This window comes from Balaenoptera musculus, chromosome 2 (genome assembly GCF_009873245.2).
Source record: "Balaenoptera musculus isolate JJ_BM4_2016_0621 chromosome 2, mBalMus1.pri.v3, whole genome shotgun sequence".
Classification (NCBI taxonomy): domain Eukaryota; kingdom Metazoa; phylum Chordata; class Mammalia; order Artiodactyla; family Balaenopteridae; genus Balaenoptera; species Balaenoptera musculus.
The window spans coordinates 112,081,042-112,102,518 of NC_045786.1; the positions used below are offsets into that span (position 1 = coordinate 112,081,042).

General features: G+C 40.0%; 1 protein-coding gene across 1 annotated transcript in view; it reads right to left on the reverse strand.

Moving 5' to 3' along the window:
• SNX6 (sorting nexin 6) overlaps positions 1 to 21,001 on the reverse strand; it is a 54,860-nt gene extending 33,859 nt beyond the window's left edge. The window contains exons 1-6 of the mRNA XM_036842568.1: positions 20,921 to 21,001; positions 20,720 to 20,767; positions 10,295 to 10,399; positions 9,569 to 9,679; positions 7,684 to 7,805; positions 5,623 to 5,746 (exon numbers count right to left, since the gene is read on the reverse strand). Coding sequence (XP_036698463.1) covers positions 5,623 to 5,746; positions 7,684 to 7,805; positions 9,569 to 9,679; positions 10,295 to 10,399; positions 20,720 to 20,767; positions 20,921 to 20,926 — 516 coding nt within the window. The 5' untranslated portion in view covers positions 20,927 to 21,001. The remainder of the gene's footprint in view (positions 1 to 5,622; positions 5,747 to 7,683; positions 7,806 to 9,568; positions 9,680 to 10,294; positions 10,400 to 20,719; positions 20,768 to 20,920) is intronic.
• Between the last annotated feature and the right edge of the window lie 476 nt (positions 21,002 to 21,477).

Below are 21,477 nucleotides of genomic sequence, written 5' to 3' on the forward strand. Positions count from 1 at the left end.
CACAGGAGTAGATGATATGACTTAGAGAGAATTTACAGAATTCGAAGTCTAGAGGAGCTTTTAGACTTCTAGAGAACTCAGTGAGGAACCTTGGAAGAATCAGATTTAAATGAATGGATATATGGAGGATAAAGCCCATGAAAGAGACTGGGAAGTAGCTTTAGAGTTAAGACGAAAACACATCAAGAGAGATTCCCATAGATCCACAAGTACATGGGAGCCAGCATAGCTAGAAAGATATCTTAGTCAACATGGAAAAGCATGATGTATTTCACCACATTAATAGAATAGAGGAGAAAAACCGCATGATCATCTCAATAGATGTACTTTTTCATTATAACACCACTCAACAAACTAGGAATAGAAAAGAACTTCTTTAAGCTGACAAATGGCATCTATGAAAAAACCCACCGTTAACATCATACCTGACAGTGAAACAGTAAATGCTTTCTCCCTAAGATCAGGGACAAAACAAGGATGTCTGCTCTTGTCACTTCCATTTAACACTGTACTGGAGGTTCTAGTCGGGGCAGTTAGGCAAGCAAAAGAAAAAAAGGAATCGAGACTGGAAAGGAGAAAGTAAAAAAGAAAAAAGAAAAGAAGCTATTAAATGAGTGTGGCCACCAAGGTGGTTGAAGGCTGTGGGGATGCAGGCAGCTCAGGGATTTGATTTCTGACTGGTGCCCCCCCCACCCCGCCGTGAACAAGGCCACTATCTGATCAAGAAGAATTACTGAAATCAGCTTTAATGGAAAATGGGAGAGACCTGTCTAAAGTCATCACCTTGTTATAAGGAACAGAGCAGGCACTCTAGGCGAGATGAGAAAAGACAAAAGGGCTACTGACAGGGTCAAAGTGCAGGAGAGGTCAAGGGTCTAGATGCAGCAGTGAGTCAAAGAACTATAAGGGGAACAGGGAAAAAGGGAGCTGCGAGGACAGAAGGCTATGTTTGGAGTCTATAATATTAGGGTTTAAGAACTCAGAGGTGGGGCTTCCCTGGTGGTGCAGTGGTTAAGAATCCGCCTGCCAATGCAGGCGACACAGGTTCGAGCCCTGGTCCGGGAAGATCTTACATGCTGCGGAGCAAATAAGCCCGAGCACCACAACTACTGAGCCTGTGCTCTAGAGGCCACAAGCCACAACTACTGAGCCCACGTGCCTAGAGCCCATGATCCACAACTAGAGAAGCCACCGCAATGAGAAGCCCACGCACTGCAAGGAAGAGTAGCCCCAGCTCGTTGCAACTAGAGAAAGCTCGCGTGCAGCAAGGAAGACCCAATGCAGCCAAAAATAAACAAATAAATGTATTAAAAAAAAAAAAAAAAAAAAGAACTCAGAGGTGAGACAAGGTCCTGGGTGTGGTCACTGATGCGGCAGGAAGAAATGAATGAAGATTAGGGTGTTGAATAGGTTAAATATTTAATCTACTGCTAAGCAGACTAAAGCTATAGGTACTGGAAACAGAAGGGGCAGAGCTACATAAGGAAAGCAATACTACAGGCAATCATTCCTTACACCAGTGACCATTTCTCATAAGACTAAATGCTGGAACAAGATTTTCTAGGCTTTCCAGATGCCCCACAGCCTTTTCAGACTTCAAGATACTTTCACTCTATTTCAACAGCTCATCAGTCCCATGACCCTCTGAAGTTCAGATAGTAGAATAGCACAGACAGATTTCTTTTCCAGCACCACTGAACTGAGTAAAGATCTGAGAAACAGCACTAGAGACAAGGTTGAGAAAAACCTTTTAATTTGGGGCCTATGATCTTCTACAACCTGTTAACATACTTGTTATTAATTAATTAAAGAATATTTGCAAAACACTTTCCTGTCCATCTTTCTAGGCTTTCTCCAAAACAACCATTTGCTGATATTAAAAGGGTTACTAAAATGCATCATCATCACCTCTATTTATTTATTTATTTATTTATTGCAGTATTTAGCATTGTCCTGACATTTTTAAAACTAATTAATTAATTAATTAATTAATTAATTAATTATGGTTGTGTTGGGTCTTCGTTTCTGTGCGAGGGCTTTCTCTAGTTGCGGCAAGCGGGGGCCACTCTTCATCGCGGTGCGTGCGCCTTTCACTGTCGCAGCCTCTCTTGTTGCGGGGCACAGGCTCCAGACGCGCAGGCTCAGTAGTTGTGGCTCACGGGCCTAGCTGCTCCGCGGCATGTGGGATCTTCCCAGACCAGGGCTTGAACCCGTGTCCCCTGCATTGGCAGGCAGATTCTCAACCACTGCACCACCAGGGAAGCCCCCATCATCTCTATTAAGCACATATTAATTTGTAAGGAAGAGGGACTTCCCTGGTGGTCTAGAGGTTAAGACTCCGTGCTCCCAATTAAGGGGGCCCGGGTTCGATCCCTGGTCAGGGAACTAGATCCCACATGCATGCCACAACTAGAGTTCCGATGCCGCAACTAAGAGTCCACATGCCACAACTAAAACGATCTCACATGCCACAACTAAGACTTGGTGCAACCATAAACAAACAAACAAATAAATAAAAACAACAACAAATATATTTAAAAAAATTTGTAAGAAGAAAAATAAATCTACCTTGGTGGGAAAAAAATTATGAAATCCTAGGATTTATGAAAGCTATTTATAAAGCTGAACTAAACAATAATCTTTCACTTATTATTTTAACAAATATTTTTATATCTTAACGGTCAGGCACAATTCTAAAATAGTGAGGATACAATGGTGAAAAATTCAAGTCTTACTCCCAGAGAGCTTACTTTTTAGTAGGGGGAAATAGATAATGGATATATAAACAAATTTTTAAAATACAGATATAGGGACTTCCTTGGTGGCGCAGTGGTTAAGAATTGCCTGCCGATGCAGGGAACACGGGTTCGAGCCTGGTCTGGGAAGACCCCACAAGCCGCGGAGCAACTAAGCCCGTGCACCTCAACTACTGAGTCTGTGCTCTAGAGCCTGCAAGCCACAACTACTGAGCCTGCGCTCTAGAGCCTGTGAGCCACAACTACTGAAGCCCACACGCCTATCGCCCATGCTCCGCAACAAGAGAAGCCACCACAAAGAGAAGCCGACACGCCACAACGAAGAGTAGTCCCTGCTCTCCACAACTAGAGAAAAGCATGCACACTGCAATGAAGACCCAACGCAGCCAAAAGTAAAAATAAATTAATTAAAAAAAAAATACAGATATATAATTTCAGATAGTACTAAGGGCTGTGGCAATAGGATAGAGTACTTGGAGCCTGAGTACTAAGGTGGCCTTGTGCTGTTACCACCATGCCTCACTTTACACCTATGTTGCTCTACCAAATTACTGTTAAGGTTTTAGCCCAGGCCATAATAAGGGCCAGCATAAACAAACTCATAAAGGTAAAAAAGTGATGACAGCATTCTATCATGTGTTTGTTAGCAACCCTATTCATGAATCATTTTTAGATTCTTGTAATTCACAATACAGCCAGCATTCTTTATAATTCCTAGTTATTAAGTGACCACAGGCCAGTACCACATACTATACTTATGCTTGTGAGAGTACCCACGCTAAAGTGCTACATTTTGAGTTACACTTTCATACCCTTTTAAAAGTTTTCTCTACTGCTAGACTTAGGACATTTTATTGTCACAGCTACTAAAACCAAACCAAGAGGGAAAATTTGTATACACAAAATTCTTTGATCTTGATGTTGACTTGTAAGCAAACAAACCACTATGCTTACATTTGTTTTCTACTAAAATTATGAGTTAATCTTGTCATCCAAATATAGATCCCAAGATCTGTATCACCCATCCACTGAAAAGAGTTTTTCCAGCACCACAAATGAAGAAACTTTCAAAGTTCAACCACCTCAAATCTCTTTTTGCATTATAACAGAGTTTTCAGGCAGGGAGGGAGGGAGGAAAAGTAAGAGCAATCAGCACTGAAGAAGGCTGGTTAAACAGATCAAGAGTCAATGATTAACCCAAAAGTAATATTGAATTCTTTAGCTCAAGTACTTCTCTGGAATTCTCCATAAGGCTTCAGAAGCCTCCAAACTCAAATTTAAGAACATTAATAAATTTAATAACCCTATTTCTTTTTTTAAAATAATTTTTAAAAAATTTTATTTCATTTATTTATTTTTGGCTGTGTTGGGTCTTCGCTGCTGTGCGCAGGCTTTCTCTAGTTGCAGCGAGTGGGGGCTACTCTTCGTTGCGGTGTGCGGGCTTCCCATGGAGGTGGCTTCTCTTGTTGTGGAGCACAGGCTCTAGGTGTGCCGGCTTCAGTAGTTGTGGCATGTGGGCTCAGTAGTTGTGGCTCGCGGGCTCTAGAGCACAAGGTCAGTAGTTGTGGCGCACAGGCTTAGCTGCTCCACAGCATGTAGGATCTTCCTGAACCAGGGCTCGAACCCATGTCCCCTGCATTGGCAGGAGAATTCTTAACCACTGAGCCACCAGGGAAGCCCTAATGACCCTATTTCTTAAGAAGTTCACAATTCAGGATGAAAATCAATATCCCAGTAATAACATAATATACCATCATTTGAAAAATTAATCCACTCAAGTTCTACTGAAACAGTGCATTATCACTGAAAAAGAGTCATTTTTTTTTAATCAAATAAGTTTTATGTATATATATTTTTTTCTAGAGACTCGGGATTTACAGATGAGTAAAACCAGCAAATTGATGTAACCAATTATTTTTACCAACAAATAATATTTACACACCAGAATAAAGAAATCAGATATAACGCAACAGCATAAAAACACTGTTCTACAACTAATAACTCAAGATGATTGATCAAGATCTAAGCCCTTAACCCATCAGTGAGAGTCGTGAATTTGCCCAGCATCTCAGCTCCACCTAGAGATGTGAGGGACTTAGGGATGGCATTCTGATCCAGATGATAGCAACACATTTTGTGTTGAATCTAAAAGACTCTTTTCTGAGACGAGGAACCCAGCAGGGATTTTTCTCACTTGATTGGGAGGTGAGGTGTTAAAGTCAAATGCTCTTCACTCAACCCCCGCCCCGGGCTCTGCCATGTTGGGTCTTGTGGGTCGTGTGGCCGCTGCCCCGGCCTCTGCGGCCTTTCAGGGACTCAGCCCTTCAGCGCCGTTACCCCAAGCCTAGTTCTTACCGGGAGCCGCTCCAGTCTGCCAGAGACAATGCTGCTTAAATATCTCCCTCGCCAAAGGCAGACACCGCCACTGGGCACATTGTAGCGGTCACTGGTGTAGTGGGGGATGTCCAATTTGATGAGGGACTGCCACCCATCCTAAATGCCCTGGAAGTGCAAGGCAGGGAGACCAGGCTGGTTTTGGAGGTGGCCCAGCATTTGGGTGAGAGCACAGCAAGGACCACTGCCATGGATGGTACAGAAGGCTTGGTTAGAGGCCAGGAAGTCCTGGATTCTGGTGCACCAATCAAAATTCCTGTTGGCCCTGAGACCTTGGGCAGAATCATGAATGTCATTGGAGAATATATTGATGAGAGAGGTCCCATGAAAAAGAGTCATTTTAAACTGCTTGAAAAATAAGAACATTTTATAAAATGTTTTTATAAGGCCTTAAGTCTTTTCTAACAACTCCCTACTCTTTCCAATGACGCTTTAAAAATAAACCTTGATCACTACTTTGATCAATACTCACATCTTGATTATATTCCAGGAAGACATGGAAATTTAAATCTTTCCTCAAAATAGGATGTGCTGCCACACGACACAGGAACACTTCATGCATCGCAACGGTCTTCTTGAATATTGCCAAATACTCACTAGAAACAATACACAAAATTAAAGGTAAAACACTGCAGAAAAACATCTGCAACACTTTTTTCAGCAAATACTCTTTGAATTATTCTAAATGCAAAATTAGAGATACAAAAATACAATCCATGTAAACAAAGCTTTTAGTTGAACTGTTAATGAAATATTCAATGTATAAAACCCAGCTCTGAAAAGACTTCATGCTAGTTAATAGTATTTATTACATTTAAATGTTAATATTTTTAGGTTTTATGAACCTTTCTTCCTATGCAGGTTGATGTTAAAGGTAACTACAGGGGTTTTTGTTTTTAGCTTCAGAGAAAGTATACTACAAATTATACTGTACAACTTTAATAATTCAATTTCTAGATAATTACTGCTTTTAAACACCTTCGTACAAAAAAAAAAAAAAACAGAAACCAAACCTCGGTAAGCATATTTTCAACATTAATAACTATTTTCATCTAATGACCCAAGCACACAAGAAAGAAACACACCATGGAGAGACTAATTTTTGCCATTACAATTGAAGAACTGTGTTTAAAATATTTTAATATCATCAGTGAATCACAGCGATCATATAGTAATACATGTCAGTTTCGAAAAAAAAAACACTCAAGGAAAAGGCCCAATATTCTTGCTTCAACTACGTGCAAGGAGGATAAGTTTTACATACCAGCAAACCAGCAGGATCAATGTTGGGAGAAGTTTGATCTCTGTGAGGGTAGTCATTCAGTGAAGACAAAAAAGAAGGATGCAGAGGATGGAGGTAGCAGAATAAACCCAAGGTTCTCTGTTATCCAACCCCTAACCAGACCACAAAAGAATCATGATCAGGGCCACTGGAAAACCACTGATTCTTTCAATATTAATGTGCTCTGCTAATTTCCAGCTTTCAGTCTTATAAACTATAGAATTATATATATGTCTGCTATCAGACTACTGCTTGCACTCAGTATTGACAGAATTCTTAAAATATCTGTCACTTACACTTTAACAAAGAAGACCTACTTTGTTAATTTATCTTGTCAAGAGTTTAGCATCTGAAGAGGAGTCTAGTATCACTGTGAAAATATGCTTAAAAACTGAAATTCAGTGCAAGAAAAGGAAATGCACAAAGGGGAGAAATGACCAGAAAAAGAGTGATGAAGGTGATGATAATGCAAGGAAAGTTATTTCCTTGTATAACTCTCAAAATACAGAAAAACAATATGCAGCAAATCCAAAATTATTTCGAATGTTTAATAAAAGAGGAAAAACTGTATTTTCAGCAAATATGCTAAAAATGAAATAGAAATTATCTCTATTTTTTCAAGGATTTAATATGTCTAGTATATATGAAACTAGTAATCATTTAATAAAAAACATTAAAAAACTATTCTCTCGTTACTTTGCTCCTATTCTTTTCCCTTCAGCCAGAAGCCACAGGCAGAGAAAAGAGGAGGGGGAAAATTACACATACACACACACACACACACACTTTTTGAAAAAGAAAGCAGAATATATTCAGAGTTGCTCAGTGCACACTTCTATGAGAAATAGAAGTCTTGGTAGTATGCACTTGTCAAAAAAAGAGAACCAGGTAAGTAGTAACTAAGGCCTTGTAAATAAAAAATGAAACGATTTACACTGTGCTTTAAAAAGTCATTATTTCCCTTTCTACTATTTTTTATAAACTTTTGGATCCTCTGTTTTCAATTTTCAGAGTCTATGTAAAACTGTAATTTAAAGAATTTTACAGTGCAGACAAGTATTCTATAATTTTCCTGTAGGCTCTGATCATGATCATTAACACTGGTTGTATGGCTTAAACCTGTATCTTCCAGAAAGGGTCAATGTGGTGAAATGATTGAAAGGATGGGATATCAGAGAGCAAAAAAACAAAAACACAAACAAAACAAAAAAGGCATTAAAATAAGCACAATTAACAACAAAAATCACATACGCTTCCAGCTCCTGTTTCATCTTTGTGAATTCTTCCTTTGTCATAGACCCTTCTCCTTCTCCAAGTTTCTGTAGTTTTTCCCTTGAGGCATCAAAATCAGGTCTTGGTGGTGCTGGAGGGATCTGTAATGGAACCAAATCACTAGTTTTGTTGTTGTTGTTGTTGTTTGACCGCACTGACCAGGGATCAAACCCATGCCCCCAGCAGTGGAAGCACGGAGTCTTAACCACTGGGCCGCCAGGGAAGTCCCCCAAATCACTAGTTTTAAAGACTTTAATTTCTTGCAGCAATTGTACTACTGCCACCATAAAAGACTGTTGTCTGAGAGAGCTAAAGTCATCCTGAATGAACTGGATACCAGGAATATCCCGATTAAGGTTAGAGAATTTGATTAAGTCTAGAAATTAAGATCCTTGAGGTCCTTTACACCAAGGAAGAAACAAGAGCAGAGCACTATTTTCTGGCGTTAGAACAGTAGTACCCGAACTTTAGTCTGCAGATTCTAGATGTGGCAACCTAGAGTCCTCAAATGTCTATGTGCATTAAGCTTTGAGTACACACTAAATAAATGTGTAGCAAATATGTACACTATTTTTCAAAAGTATGTAAATGGTACGATTAGAGTGTACCAGAGGCAGAAAGCACTGACTTAAAAACAGGAGAACAATATACAGACTAATGACTAACCTCATCTTATTCACCCACAGTAAGTGGGTAAGTAAGCACTTACCTTAAATAAAAATATAAGATCTGGAAGAGACATATCATTCAAGGGAAGGATATAAGAAAAAACTTATCTTAGGAGGAAGAGCCTACAAGTAAGAACTGTTAAGGGGAAATGATGGAAAGCAAAGAGAGCAAGTAAGAGGAAGAAAAGGTAAGTAGGGGAAAGTTAAAATAACAATGACCTGAAGAAAAGGATTACACCAAGGAAAGCAATAGGGAAGGAAGCATCAAATACAGATCAGCACACATTCACTGATGCCCGCACACAGCATCTACTATGTGCCAGGCATGATGCTGAACAACTGGCATATAAAGATAAATAAGACATGGTCTTGATCTTTGAGGAGTGTTTAGTCTATGGGAGAAAAAAGTAGTAAGAAAATGTCATCACACAAGATGAGGGAAAAAAAGGTGGAAACAGGAGAAGCTTCTAGGCTGGTAAACACATTGACATGCTGGGAAAATGGAAGGCGGTACGTCCTGGAAAGGGCATGAAAGTTCTGTGTCAACCCCCCCACCCCAATACCTCATCCTATGCATCTCTTCTTCCATTTGGCTGTTCCTGAGTTGTATCCTTTATATAAACTGGTAATTAACCAAAAAGAAAAAAAGAAAAAGAAAAAGCACTGCCAGTTGTCCACGAAACTCAACTTGTAGAAAGAAAAAAAAGCAAATGACTGAGAAGGAGGGGCCACAAGGATAAAGATGGAATCAGGTCAGGTCAGGATGATTTCAAGGAAATCAAATGAAACTAAACTTCAGAAATCTGACTGTGGTCAACAGTTGAGGCACAACACCCAGTGCCTATTTATATTAGATAATCTCTTAAGAAGCCCTCCAACTCTAAACATCTGTCTACCTAAGGGTTCAAGACCAGTATGGTTTGTAATACCCCCTTAGCTACCCCCTAGGACAAGCCCATTTCTATTCTAATAAACAGTAAGAATTTAAGTTTAAATGAGGGAGAATAACATATCCATATCCCCACACTCCCAAACAAGACAACTCAGGATAAAAGTGGTAGCCAATTACATTTTGTAGCTGGCAATTTAAAAAAACCACCTCAGTTCACTAGAAGTGCAAAATAAGATTTCAACACATAATAAAGTATCTAAAAAACTCCTAGAAAATGGGATTAAAATGGAACCTCAACACTTACAATGTAACCTGCATAGTCTTCATTTTCAACGAAGGAATCGTGAAGCCAGATAAATTCCTCATGTTGTCGAACAACTGAAAACTCGTTTTGTTTAAAATTTGGCAATGAACTCTGCAAAGACAGAGATTCTCTCAAATAAAAATCGAAGTTACATTAAAAAAGCTTTTAACATTTTATACCTTATTTTTTAAAATTAGTCTTTTATGAAAGATTATCAGTGCTTTTACACTCTATTATGAAAACCCTGAGACACACAGACAAAATTATCCTGGGATCTTTGAGAAAATAAGCTGACAGCCTCTTATTATATTGTACTTCTACCATTACAAAGTTATCCTATAAATATATCAAACAACTATTCAAACAAAGAAAAATAGATCATAATCTGAAAACGTGCCTGAGAACTGAAATCTAAAAAGAAAATAGTCTGTTAAAACAGTAATTTAACTGAATGTAACAAAATTGAAAATAACAAGAATGGTAAAAGATACTAAAAGTCTAGAGAAAATTAAATTTGTACTATGCCTAAGTTCTATGATTAATTCTCAAATGTTAACCTTTAAAAAGTACATTTCCCTAAAACGTTTTGTTAAAATAACAGCAGTGAATTATAAACTAAAATAGAATTTCTAATTATGTTCAAAACCAAAATTCTAGTCAATATATTATTACACATGTAACATTAGCACAATAACTAAAATAACAGAAGTACAAGATCCCATTTACCTTTGTGTGAACAGTGAATTTTACTTTATCTCTCTCACTAAGAGCATCAGAAATGTCCACCTGCAGAGCAGCATCACTTTGAAGATCTACATTTATTGCTTTAAGCTAGAAAAAGAAAATAATAACTCAATGAAAATTCTGTAGGCTTTTATACAATTTAATTCTTCTCCCAGACAATAAGACAATGCAAAAACAAAACTAAACTAACAAAAGAATCTTAAATCTAAAAAGTACTCAAGTTCATTTACTCTATATTATCTATATCTGTATCTATCTATCTATCTATCTATCTATCTATCTATCTATCTATCTATCTATTTGGGGGGAGGTGCTTTGGGTATGTTATTATCTTAACCAATTTTCATTCTACACCATGCAACTATACTTTGCTTTGTATGAATCAATGTGCTAAACATTATTAGTTTCACCCAAAAAGTAAACTATTTTCCAAGAAGATGGTCCTTTAAAAGTTCAAGTGTTCTAAAATGTATCTGCCTTTAAGAACAAGAAAAATAATAAAAAGAATATTGGCCAATCATTTAAACGCTATAAGCTATAAATAAGCTATTGCTTATTTTAATTCAGGAATATACAATAAAACTATTAATGATAATTAAATATATTACATATATGTATTATGTATATGTAAAGTGCTAAAAAAATGCTAACATATAATAAATAAGAATTAACTCCTGTGATATGAATTAAATTTTACTCTACAGTACTCTTTAATTCTTCTAAATTAAATTTTACTCTATACACCCATTTCTATCTACCCATTTATGAGAAGACTTCTTCACATATAATTCTAATCATAATTCTACTTATAATTCTTAAATTTCATCCATTTTTCTTCCTCTTTAAACAAATAAACATTCTAACATCTTTGGGTAATTTGGAGATTTACAAAAGAAGCAAACACACTAAAAGATAAAGTCTCAGCCAGTTGCAAAGATATGAAATATTTAAAGTGTAACTAAGTAGCTTGCTTCAAATACTCTAGTTGTAAAAGCCAGGACTGACTTTGGAATCTTACCTAGTCATTAGTGTTTCAAATTTCAATTACAATGTAAATGGAAAAAATGCTGGAAGCAAAATTGTTTATTCTATGATCTCAATTATATAAAAAAAATGGAGAAATGGTTCTGAAGAACCTAGGGGCAGGACAGGAATAAAGACGCAGACATAGAGAATGGACTTGAGGACACGGGGAGGGGGAAGGGTAAGCTGGGACGAAGTGAGAGAGTGGCATGGACATATATACACTACCAAATGTAATATAGATAGCTAGTGGGAAGCAGCCGAATAGCACAGGGAGATCAGCTCGGCGCTTTGTGACCACCTGGAGGGGTGGGATAGGGAGGGTGGGAGGGAGACGCAAGAGGGAGGGGATATGGGTATATATGTATATGTATAGCTGATTCACTTTGATGTAAAGCAGAAACTAACACACCACTGTAAAGCAATTATACTCTAGTAAAGATGTTTAAAAAAATGCATAAATAAAAGGCTCATAAGAAATACAACAAAATGTGAGTTGCAGTGGATTTGCTTCTTCGTATAGTCTTTTATTCTCCCAACTTTCCACAATATGCATGTATTACTTTTATAAATAGGAAAAAAATAAGCCTTTAAGAAATCTTGTGATTTATTAAAAGTTGAATTTTGTGAAGTTTTCCATTAAATAGGGTTGTTTATTAGTAATGAAAGTAACATACTATTTCATTTTTGCTCTTTTGGTTCTGTATTGACTAGACATGTTTTTAAAAAATAAATACCATTACATACAATCTAACTTAAAGAGTCACAGAAGAAATTAATCACTATTTAAATTGCATGGCCTTTAATGAAAACTTTATTGATAACTTTAATAAGTTTATATTAAATTAAATTTCAATCAGTAATCATATTTTTAAAAGTTAATACTATAAACTTACATAAAAATATTTTAAAATGTTTAAAAAACTGCTATTGTACTCAATGCTACATGTAGCCCACTGTCTGATAAAAGAAATGAACTTAAAGGTTGTTTTGAATTACAAAGAAGTATTCTTTTTCATTTTCCAACTATCTTCATTGCTTCTGAAGTACTGGCAACATTAGAGAGTACTTTGTTCTTTGGTTTTCTTGCTTTTATTTAGTCTTATGTCTTCAAACTGTCCTTCCTACCTGCTCTCTAACCCCTTACCTTAATTCTAATTTAAGAAATCTGTTTCTTTATTTCTCTTTACTCACATTCAGGCCACTCTTAAGATGTTTATTGTGGTGGGATGAATTACAGCTCCCCAAAAGACATCCATATCCAAATCCCTGTGGATGTTATCTTATATGGTAAAAAAGATGGGGAGATTATCCTGGATTATCCAGGTGGGTCCTAAATACAATACATGTATCTTCATAAGAAGGAGGCAGAGGGAAATTTGACACAGACAAAAGAAGAGAAGGCAACTTAACTACGGAGGCAGAGATTAGAGTGGTAAAGCCACAAGCCAAGGACTGCAGGCAGCCACGAGAAAGCTGGAAGAGACAAGTAACTAATTCTTCGCTAGAGCCTCAGGGAGCATGGCCCTGCCAACACCTTGATCTCAGCTCAGTGATAGTGATTTCAGACTTCGGGCCTGCAGAACTGTGAGAGAATAAATTCTGTTGTGTTAACCCGTCAGGTTTGCAGTAATTTGTTATAGCAGCCACAGGAAACTCATAAATTTATCATATGGTTTTTGGAATAATAACCTTGGCAGTTCTCCATTTCTTGTTTTCACTGCCTAGTCTAGGATTTTTCAAACAGAACTGATAAGACTCAACCTGGATGCTTGTTAAAAAATACAGAATCCCACGCCCTATCCCAGACGTTATCAAAACAGAATCTTCAGAATGAGCCTTAAAAACCATAGTTGGGAACACTGGCCTAGATTTTCCAGGTTGTCTTTGTCTTTACATTCTGTCAAAACTTCATCTCAACTGCTAATATTTTCTTTTCAATGATTATATAAAACATTTCTGCCAGATTTCATATCTCTAAGTATATTTTAATTTTCAGGTTTATTTTCTTTTTTTTAACCGTTGCACCATCAACTTGGAAACACACCTTTCAGGATTTGTACATATGAAGGGCTGTTATTTATTCTTCCAATTAAAGATTATTTTAAATTATTAAAATATTTCTGTTTTCCATTTTGTTATCCTTTTATACCAAATACACTGTTCCCCTTTTTTTGCTTTGTTTTGTCTGACAGTAAAACACCTGGCTTTTTAAAATTGTAACTTATCAATAAAAAATATTCCTGTATTATACATTTACCCCTTTTGGTCTTATACTTTATTTTTTAGGTATAGTTTACATATAATGAACTGCAGATTTTAAGTATATAGTTTGAAGAGTTTGAACAAATATGTAGGTTACACCCCTGTAATCATCACCATAATTAAGATATGGAACATTTCCATCAGCCCCAGAAGTTCGCTCCTTTGCTTTTATTCCTCTACTTCTTACTTTCTAACTCTTTGATAAATTCTCTCTTGTATGCTTTATTAAAGCATATTAAAGCACTGGAAAATATGTCTTCCAATCAATTGCACCTTAGATTTAATAAAATATCATATTGTAAATTTAATGTGTGGTTTTTTTTGTTTTTGTTTTTTTGGCCATGACGCGTGGCTTGCAGGATCTTAGTTCCCCAACCGGGGTGGAACCCAGGCCCCCTGCAGTGGAATCACGGAGTCCTAACCACTGGACATCAGGGAATGCCTGTAAATTTAGTGTTAATTACATAAAATGTACACAGATTTTCCAGGTGGATTTTCTTCTTTGTTTACAGAAAAGTCAATAATTTTAGACAGTTTTTGTTAAGGGGAAGAGTCAAAGCAAACAACTTGTGATTCATCAACATTTAATTAACTGTGCAAGTAGTGAGGTCAGTTTGAGGAAATTCTAACTGGACTACATTCACCAGTTTAATCCTTATCTGGGCCAATGAACTTTGTACTTTCTTTTGTCAAAGACTGACTAGGTTAAACATTTGTGTCATGGTCAAGAGAAAGCCCTGCTTCCCTGGTGGCGCAGTGGTTGAGAATCTGCCTGCCAATGCAGGGGACACGGGTTCGAGCCCTGGTCTGGGAGGATCCCACATGCCGCGGAGCAACTAAGCCCGTGTGCCACAATTACTGAGCCTGCGCGTCTGGAGCCTGTGCTCCGCAACAAGAGAGGCCACAACAGTGAGAGGCCCGCGCACCGCGATGAGGAGTGGCCCCCACTTGCCGCAACTAGAGAAAGCCCTCGCACAGAAATGAAGACCCAACACAGCCATAAATAAATAAATAAATATTTTTTTTAAAAAAAGTTAAAAAAAAAAAAAGAGAAAGCCCTGGCAGAGAAAATGATTAACATAAATACACTATCCTTAGAAAAACAATCTAAAGACACTGCCCTACTGCGGATAGATTAATTCTTCACATATAATTACTTAGTAAAGAGGACATTCACTACTAGTTTACTACACTGATGTGTTTCCATGTTAAAGTATCTACCTTATGACACTCCTAAAAACTTAACTGTTAATCTTTTGCCAGAAAAGTACATGTACAGAGATGGATGGGTGGATGGAGGAGGAAGGAAGAAGGAAAATAACTGATTATTGCAACAGCCTCCCAACTGGTCTCTTGCTTCTGTCTCTTTCCCTCTTCAATCTATATTCCTTATAGGGCCACTGGAACCATCCCACTAAACTAGAAATCACTCCTCTGCTCAAAACCTAAGGGGTTCCCACTTAGAGAAAAGCCTAATCCTTACAGTGGCCCCCCAGGCCCTATTCTTCCGGCTCACTGCAGCCCTGAAAGAAAGGCGCGAACCATAACAGGGCTAAGAAACTATTTCTAGGGAATTACAGTATAATCAGTGAAAAACCCCATGAGGCAGACAGAAATTCTGTTAAGTTCACTAACTCAGGCCAAAATTTAAATCTATTTTACTCCTAGTCCAGTTATGATTTTAAAAAAATTTTTATTGAAGTATAGTTGATTTACAACCAGTTATGACTTTGGAAGTCCTGTAATAAATTATTTCCATTATGATACTCTGTATACTCAGCAGTCAAATCAATGGTTGATTATACATATACTTTCCAGAAACTAGATTTCCTTTCATCCATCATACCAGAAATAACAAAACATTACTAGAGTCGCATGATGTCACTCCAATGCCTTTCTTGCTGGTCTTGTCAACTCCCATTGCTCTTTTGCTGTACTTGGCTTGCAAATTCCTACATGTAGGATCAATTCAATCATCAACTTTCTTTGCTTTTTTGAGCTGAGTGTGGCTAGGGAAAAGTCACAACTGTCTGTGCTTGTCCACTACAAATTATTGCTCTCCCAACTGCATTAGACTCTTTTTTTTAAACTTTGGGTTTATTTTATTTATTTATTTATTTATTTATGGCTGTGTTGGGTCTTCGTTTCTGTGCGAGGGCTTTCTCTAGTTGTGGCAAGCGGGGGCCACTCTTCATCGTGGTGCGCGGGCCTCTCACTATCGCGGCCTCTCTTGTTGCGGAGCACAGGCTCCAGACGCGCAGGCTCAGCAATTGTGGCTCACGGGCCTAGCCGCTCCGTGGCATGTGGGATCCTCCCAGACCAGGGCTCGAACCCGTGTCCCCTGCATTGGCAGGCAGATTCTCAACCACTGCGCCACCAGGGAAGCCCCTGCATTAGACTCTTAAAGCCATTCAACAGTCCAGGGCCGATCTGCTCAGCTCTCCTTCTGATTCCCTGAGCAACCACTCCAAAACTTTACTATCTCAACCCTTGACTGCATTTCCACCCCTACGCCCAACAAGTGACCCTGTCTCCCACATCCCCAAGAAATAAACACTAGCAGCTGTTTTCCCTCAGACCCATCAATAAGCCTTTCTATAAATAGGTCTGTACTCACCATCTCCTCTGCATTCTCAGAAGGAGTGGTGTCCTATAGAGAGCGGAGCTCTCCGGCTACCTGAGCATGTAATCTTCCTGTTTGCTCTAGAACCTGCTCGTACACTGCTCTTCTAGTCAAGTTAGCCCTGGTCTCACAAAACCTCCCCACAGTGAGGACCTAATTTCCAAATCCAATACTTTGCAGTCTTCTTGATCTCTCTTTGGTATTTTGCCTCAATGATCATTCTGACCATGTCCTTAAAACTCTCTCAACTTCTGGGGACTCTTTTCATTTTCTCCCCACCCATCTCAGCCCCATCAGTTAGTCCATTTCTTCTCCTTGGCCTGTGAATGCTGTTTCCCGCTGGGTACTATCTAGCGTTGGCAATCTCAGACATTCTCGACTAATAACTCCGAAATTTATACCTTCAACTCACACCTCTTATTCTAAGTTCCCAATCATAATTTCAAGTTACTAACTAGACATATCCACCTGGATGTATTTACTTATTAAACTGAGTGCCTTCAACGTGCCAACCACTGTCAGATGTGCTTGTGATAGAGCAATGAAAGGACACAATCTTCACCCTTTCAGATCTTACTTTCTAGTCTGGCAGGGAAGGGATTAGATACTTCACAGGCACTTCAAATCCAACATATCTGAAAACCAAACTTACTATCTACCTTCTAACTCTGCTATTCTCTCTTATATTCCTCATCTCCTTCTCCTCTGTCTAGCGCGTGTATTTATTCAGCCACTATGCCCTGTGCATTCTATCTCCTAAACATCTCTCTGCTATGTCCCCTCCTTCATCCCTTCTTCCGCTGCCTTAGTTCTACCTTTAACATTTCTCATCCGGACTGCCGCAACAGCCTGGTAACTGGTTTCTCTGCTTTCTGCAAGGAAGCAATCCACCTTCTACATCGGAGTCATCTACAATGCTATTTTCATCTGGGCATATGTCCTTCCTAGCTGGTGATCCCTCAGGACTTCCCACATTATGCACTTTATCTGTATTACCCATATCTACTCCTGCTTCCAGTAAGAAAAAGTGCTCCAGGTAGAACCTAATGACCTACACATGTTATCCTCTCTGCTGGCAAGCCTTCCCCAACCCTGGGAGCCTACGCAATCAACATTTAAGGCTTAGCTCCTGCAGGCAACAGCACAGTGGTTAACAGCCCAGTACCTACAGCTAGACTCCCTGAGTTTGAATACAGCTCATACTGGCTGTATGAACCAGGGCAAGTTATTTAATCTCTCTGAACCTCACTTTTCCTTTCCAAAGTAGGAATAATAGTAGCAGTTACTTCACAGGCATTTGAGAATTGAGTTGACGTGTGGAAAGTCCCTGGTATGCAGCAAACGCTTCATCAGTGTGTAGCTATCATTATGTCTTCACTCTCCTTCGTACTCCCACGGCACTTCACCTGTAAGCTCCTCACTACACTGCCACGGCCCCAGGGCAGGAACTTCCTCTTCTTCCTCTGCCAACATTCATCTTATCCTTTGCCAACAAAATCTATGTCACGTTTTTATTGGAAATAACTATCAATAAATGTGCAATGTGTTCAAGCTAAATGCTGAGTAGGTACAAAAGAAAATGCAAACATCTGGGCCAAGTCTTAAAAGATAAGTCAAATTTCATGTGAAAAAAAAGGTGAGGGGAAAAAAAAAAACACTCCACAACATTGAGAAGCATGCATAAAGCAGACATTAAAGTGCAGAGGTGGTTGGGCAATGACAAGTAGACTAGAATATGCCTATTGTGTGTGTGTGTGTGTGTGTGTGTGTGTGTGTGTGTGTGTGTGTGTGTGTGTATATGGGGCAGGGGCATCTTGAGAAATGAAGTCAGCCAGAAAGGGTTATGAACGGTGTTCAATGCTAGCATAAGGAGTTTGGACCTTACTGCAAAAAGAACTGGGTTCCCGTAAGTCCTTGTGACTATTGGTGCCATATGATCTAATCATTTCAGTTAGGTAACTACCAGTCATGTGCAGTCTGGACTGGAAAGTAGAGAGCCTGGAGACAGACCAACGACAGATACTGCTACAGTCCAGGCAAGAGACAGAGGGACTTTAACTGCGGCCATGTAAATGAAAGATGGGCTAACAACATTTCTGAGGTGAAATTATCTGGCCTCAGTGACTGTTCTGGTATGGGGATGAATGTTATGATTCAGAAGCTTCTTGCATGAAGGACTGGAAATTATGACATTAATGAAGATAAGGAATAAGAGGGAGGAGAAAGGCTAGGAGTCCAGGAGAGGTGCAGTTCCTCCACCTGAAGTAATTCTGAAAACAATAAACATATTATTTAGAATTCAAATCAAATGCTAAGAGAATTACGCCATCATGCTGGCACGTACTGCTCTATTTAACAAGCACATCAGAGCAAAATGTGTCCAGTTCAAAGGGCTCATTTGTTTACTAAATAATATGTTACTGTCCTTCGTTTGGGAAAGAAAAAAATACCCTATTATTAGAGGTGTAACCGAAGAGATCAAAAAGTGGCCAATAATTTTCAATATTGTGTATCCTTAAAGTCTGCTTTTTAAGTTTGTCACAAAACAGTATTTTCTTAAGGCTGTAAGCCTCTCTTCTGTTCCAAATATCATAATGAAAATTTAAGGCTGCTTAAAAATGTATTTAAAAATGCTGTCTTTAATTTTGCTTACTTGCTGCTTTGAATGAAATGTTTGCACTATTATTTTTGAATCTGTGATGTCCCCCCTACAATTTGTATCAAATATGTACTTCATGCTTTTTCTCTATCAAGACTTTCTTAAAAGGCTGAACAAGACAATCTAAACTAAAAGTGCAATGCCTAAAAGTTCTAATCTATTTATGGCAATCTATTTCTATCAGGACAAACACAATATCAGGAAATTTAAACAGGCCTGAAATTTCTGTTCCTGAAATGAGGAAATAGCAGGATAACTCTGTGCAGCCATAATCAGACTTCAGTGTACAATGGAATCTTCTTGCTTGTTAACAAAGTAGTTATCTGTCCTCCCTACCTCAAGAGATTAATTTACTAGAGGGTGGGCCCAGAAACTTTTGACTTTAGTTTTTCAAACACCCCAGGTGATTCTGATACAAGTGTTTCAAGGCAACTTCGAGAAATATGTGCACTGGCTTTGATGTCAGCAACATGGTTTAAAGTCCACCTCTCTCACTCACTGGCTGTGTGACTTCAGACTACTTAGTTTCTCTGAGGTTCAGATTTCTCATCTGTAAATGGGGGATACTAAAAGCTTCACAAGGATGATAAGAGGATATAATGAAACAATGCTTATACAGTGCTAACACAGTGCCCAGATATGACTATTACTATGATTCACCTACCCCAGAAGATACATATACACATTCATACACATGCACTTTGTCTTAAAATTCATTAGAACCTAAAATTTTAAGAAGTAACCAGAAGTCCTACATGATGCTTTCATGCTAACTAGTAATTCTAAATGATGCTTTTGTGTAAACTGAGAAATTTATTAATTCATCGTTTATAAAAATATGCAGCACCTTCTGCATCTTTCTTACCATTTTAAAGCTTTATAAAGGTCATCAGTTAATACTAACTACCTTATCTCTTATTTTAAAAAACCAGGAATAACATCCTATAAGAATATTTTATCACCTGCCCAAAATCGACTAACAGACGTGTCTCTCACATTGTCTAAGATAAATAAGTAAAAGCAAAATGGAAAACTAAAGCGCAAACTGTTAAATGTGAAGGAACCATGGAACGTTGCTGAGCTGCAATCATCATGTATCAATATTTTTCAAGGGCTCACTTGTACAAGGCACTATACAGATTACTACCCTTCGGCCAAGGTAAATGCGGGGAGAGAGTGGGAGGGAGGAATCACAGCCCTGAAGGCCCTTTCTGAACTGAAATGCACTGCCTCAAATCACCACCAAGGGATCTCTGCAAAAGATGTGTTTTTGGGCATTAGGAAAAGTAAAGGTACTGTGGGCTACCAGCACTTTACAAAATCTGGTAGGATACTAGAGAAGAGTTTAGATTCGGCGACTGTAAAATCCCGTGCAAAAGGGTAATTTAGAACAAGCCCGTACTATAACGTTTTAGAGGGAAAGAAGGGTGGACGAGGGCGGGTTCGAGAGGTCCCCAAGGGGAAATTGAAGGTGCCGGCAGGAAGGTCTGACAATGGGTTTTCACAGCCCCCAACGTGGTGGCGGTGGGTGTCCAGCTCCGGCCTCCACCTCCACTTCCCCACTAGCACCCCGACCGGGCGGGGAAGGAGGCCCACCGAAGAGTCGGAGCCGCGGCGGGGGCCAAGAGCGGCGGCGGGTCCCCGGGAAATCAGAACCGAACGGCCCCAAGGGAGGAAGGGCTGCAGGAGGGCGGGGCGCGGTGCGGCGAGGAAATCGAAAGGAGGCCGGCGGGGAGGGGGTGCCGTGCAGCCGGAGACCCCCCCCCCTCCCGTACCACACCCCTGGACCAAGGCGGGGGAGGGAGGGTCCCGCGAGCCAGAAGGAGGCAGAACTTACTCCGCGGTCCTCCTCCGAGAGGAAGTCGGGGCCGTCGTCCAGGCCTTCCTGCGAGGTTGGCGGGGCCCGGCGCGCCGGGGAGAGGATGGAGTGGGGGAGACACAAGGGGAGACGTTAATGTCAGGCCGGCGCAGCCCCCGCACCCGCCCAGCGCCCGCCGCCCCCACCGCGCGCCCGGGGCTCGGCGCCGCGGACACCCACCATCATGGCTGCTCCGAGGCGAGAGCTGGCGCAGGCGCGCACCGCACCGCGGGCCGGAGGGAGCCGGCGGCGGCCGGCAAGCGGGGCGGGGCCGGCGGCGGGGCCTCGGAGCAGCCCCACCCCGCCCACCCGGCCCGCCCCGACGGGGCCGGGGTCCGAGAGCGCGGAAGAAGGAAGGAAGTGCCCTCCGCCCAAGGTCGAAGCACCCTAGGCCGAGAGGGCCCGAAGGCGCAGGCTCACGTGTCTGGAGACAGCTTGCGGCTGGGCGGCTCCGGTCCCAGAAGGGCCGAAGGCCACCTGGGGAGCTGTCCAGTTCCCGTTCCCTGAGGGCTGCGGCGAAAAACCAAGCAAGCGCCCTCCGGAAGCCACAGTAAATCATCTAGTCTTTGTATAGTGCCACACGATAATTAATCACAACTAATATTTTGCCCGTATAAGTTGTGGGAACCCAGGCCCTTTGCACCGTCATCAGTCAGGGGCTGTAATCAAGCTTTTACTGCTAGCAGGGCAATAACTATCTCAGGGTTTGGGGCGCTAATGGTTGAGCACTATGTAAA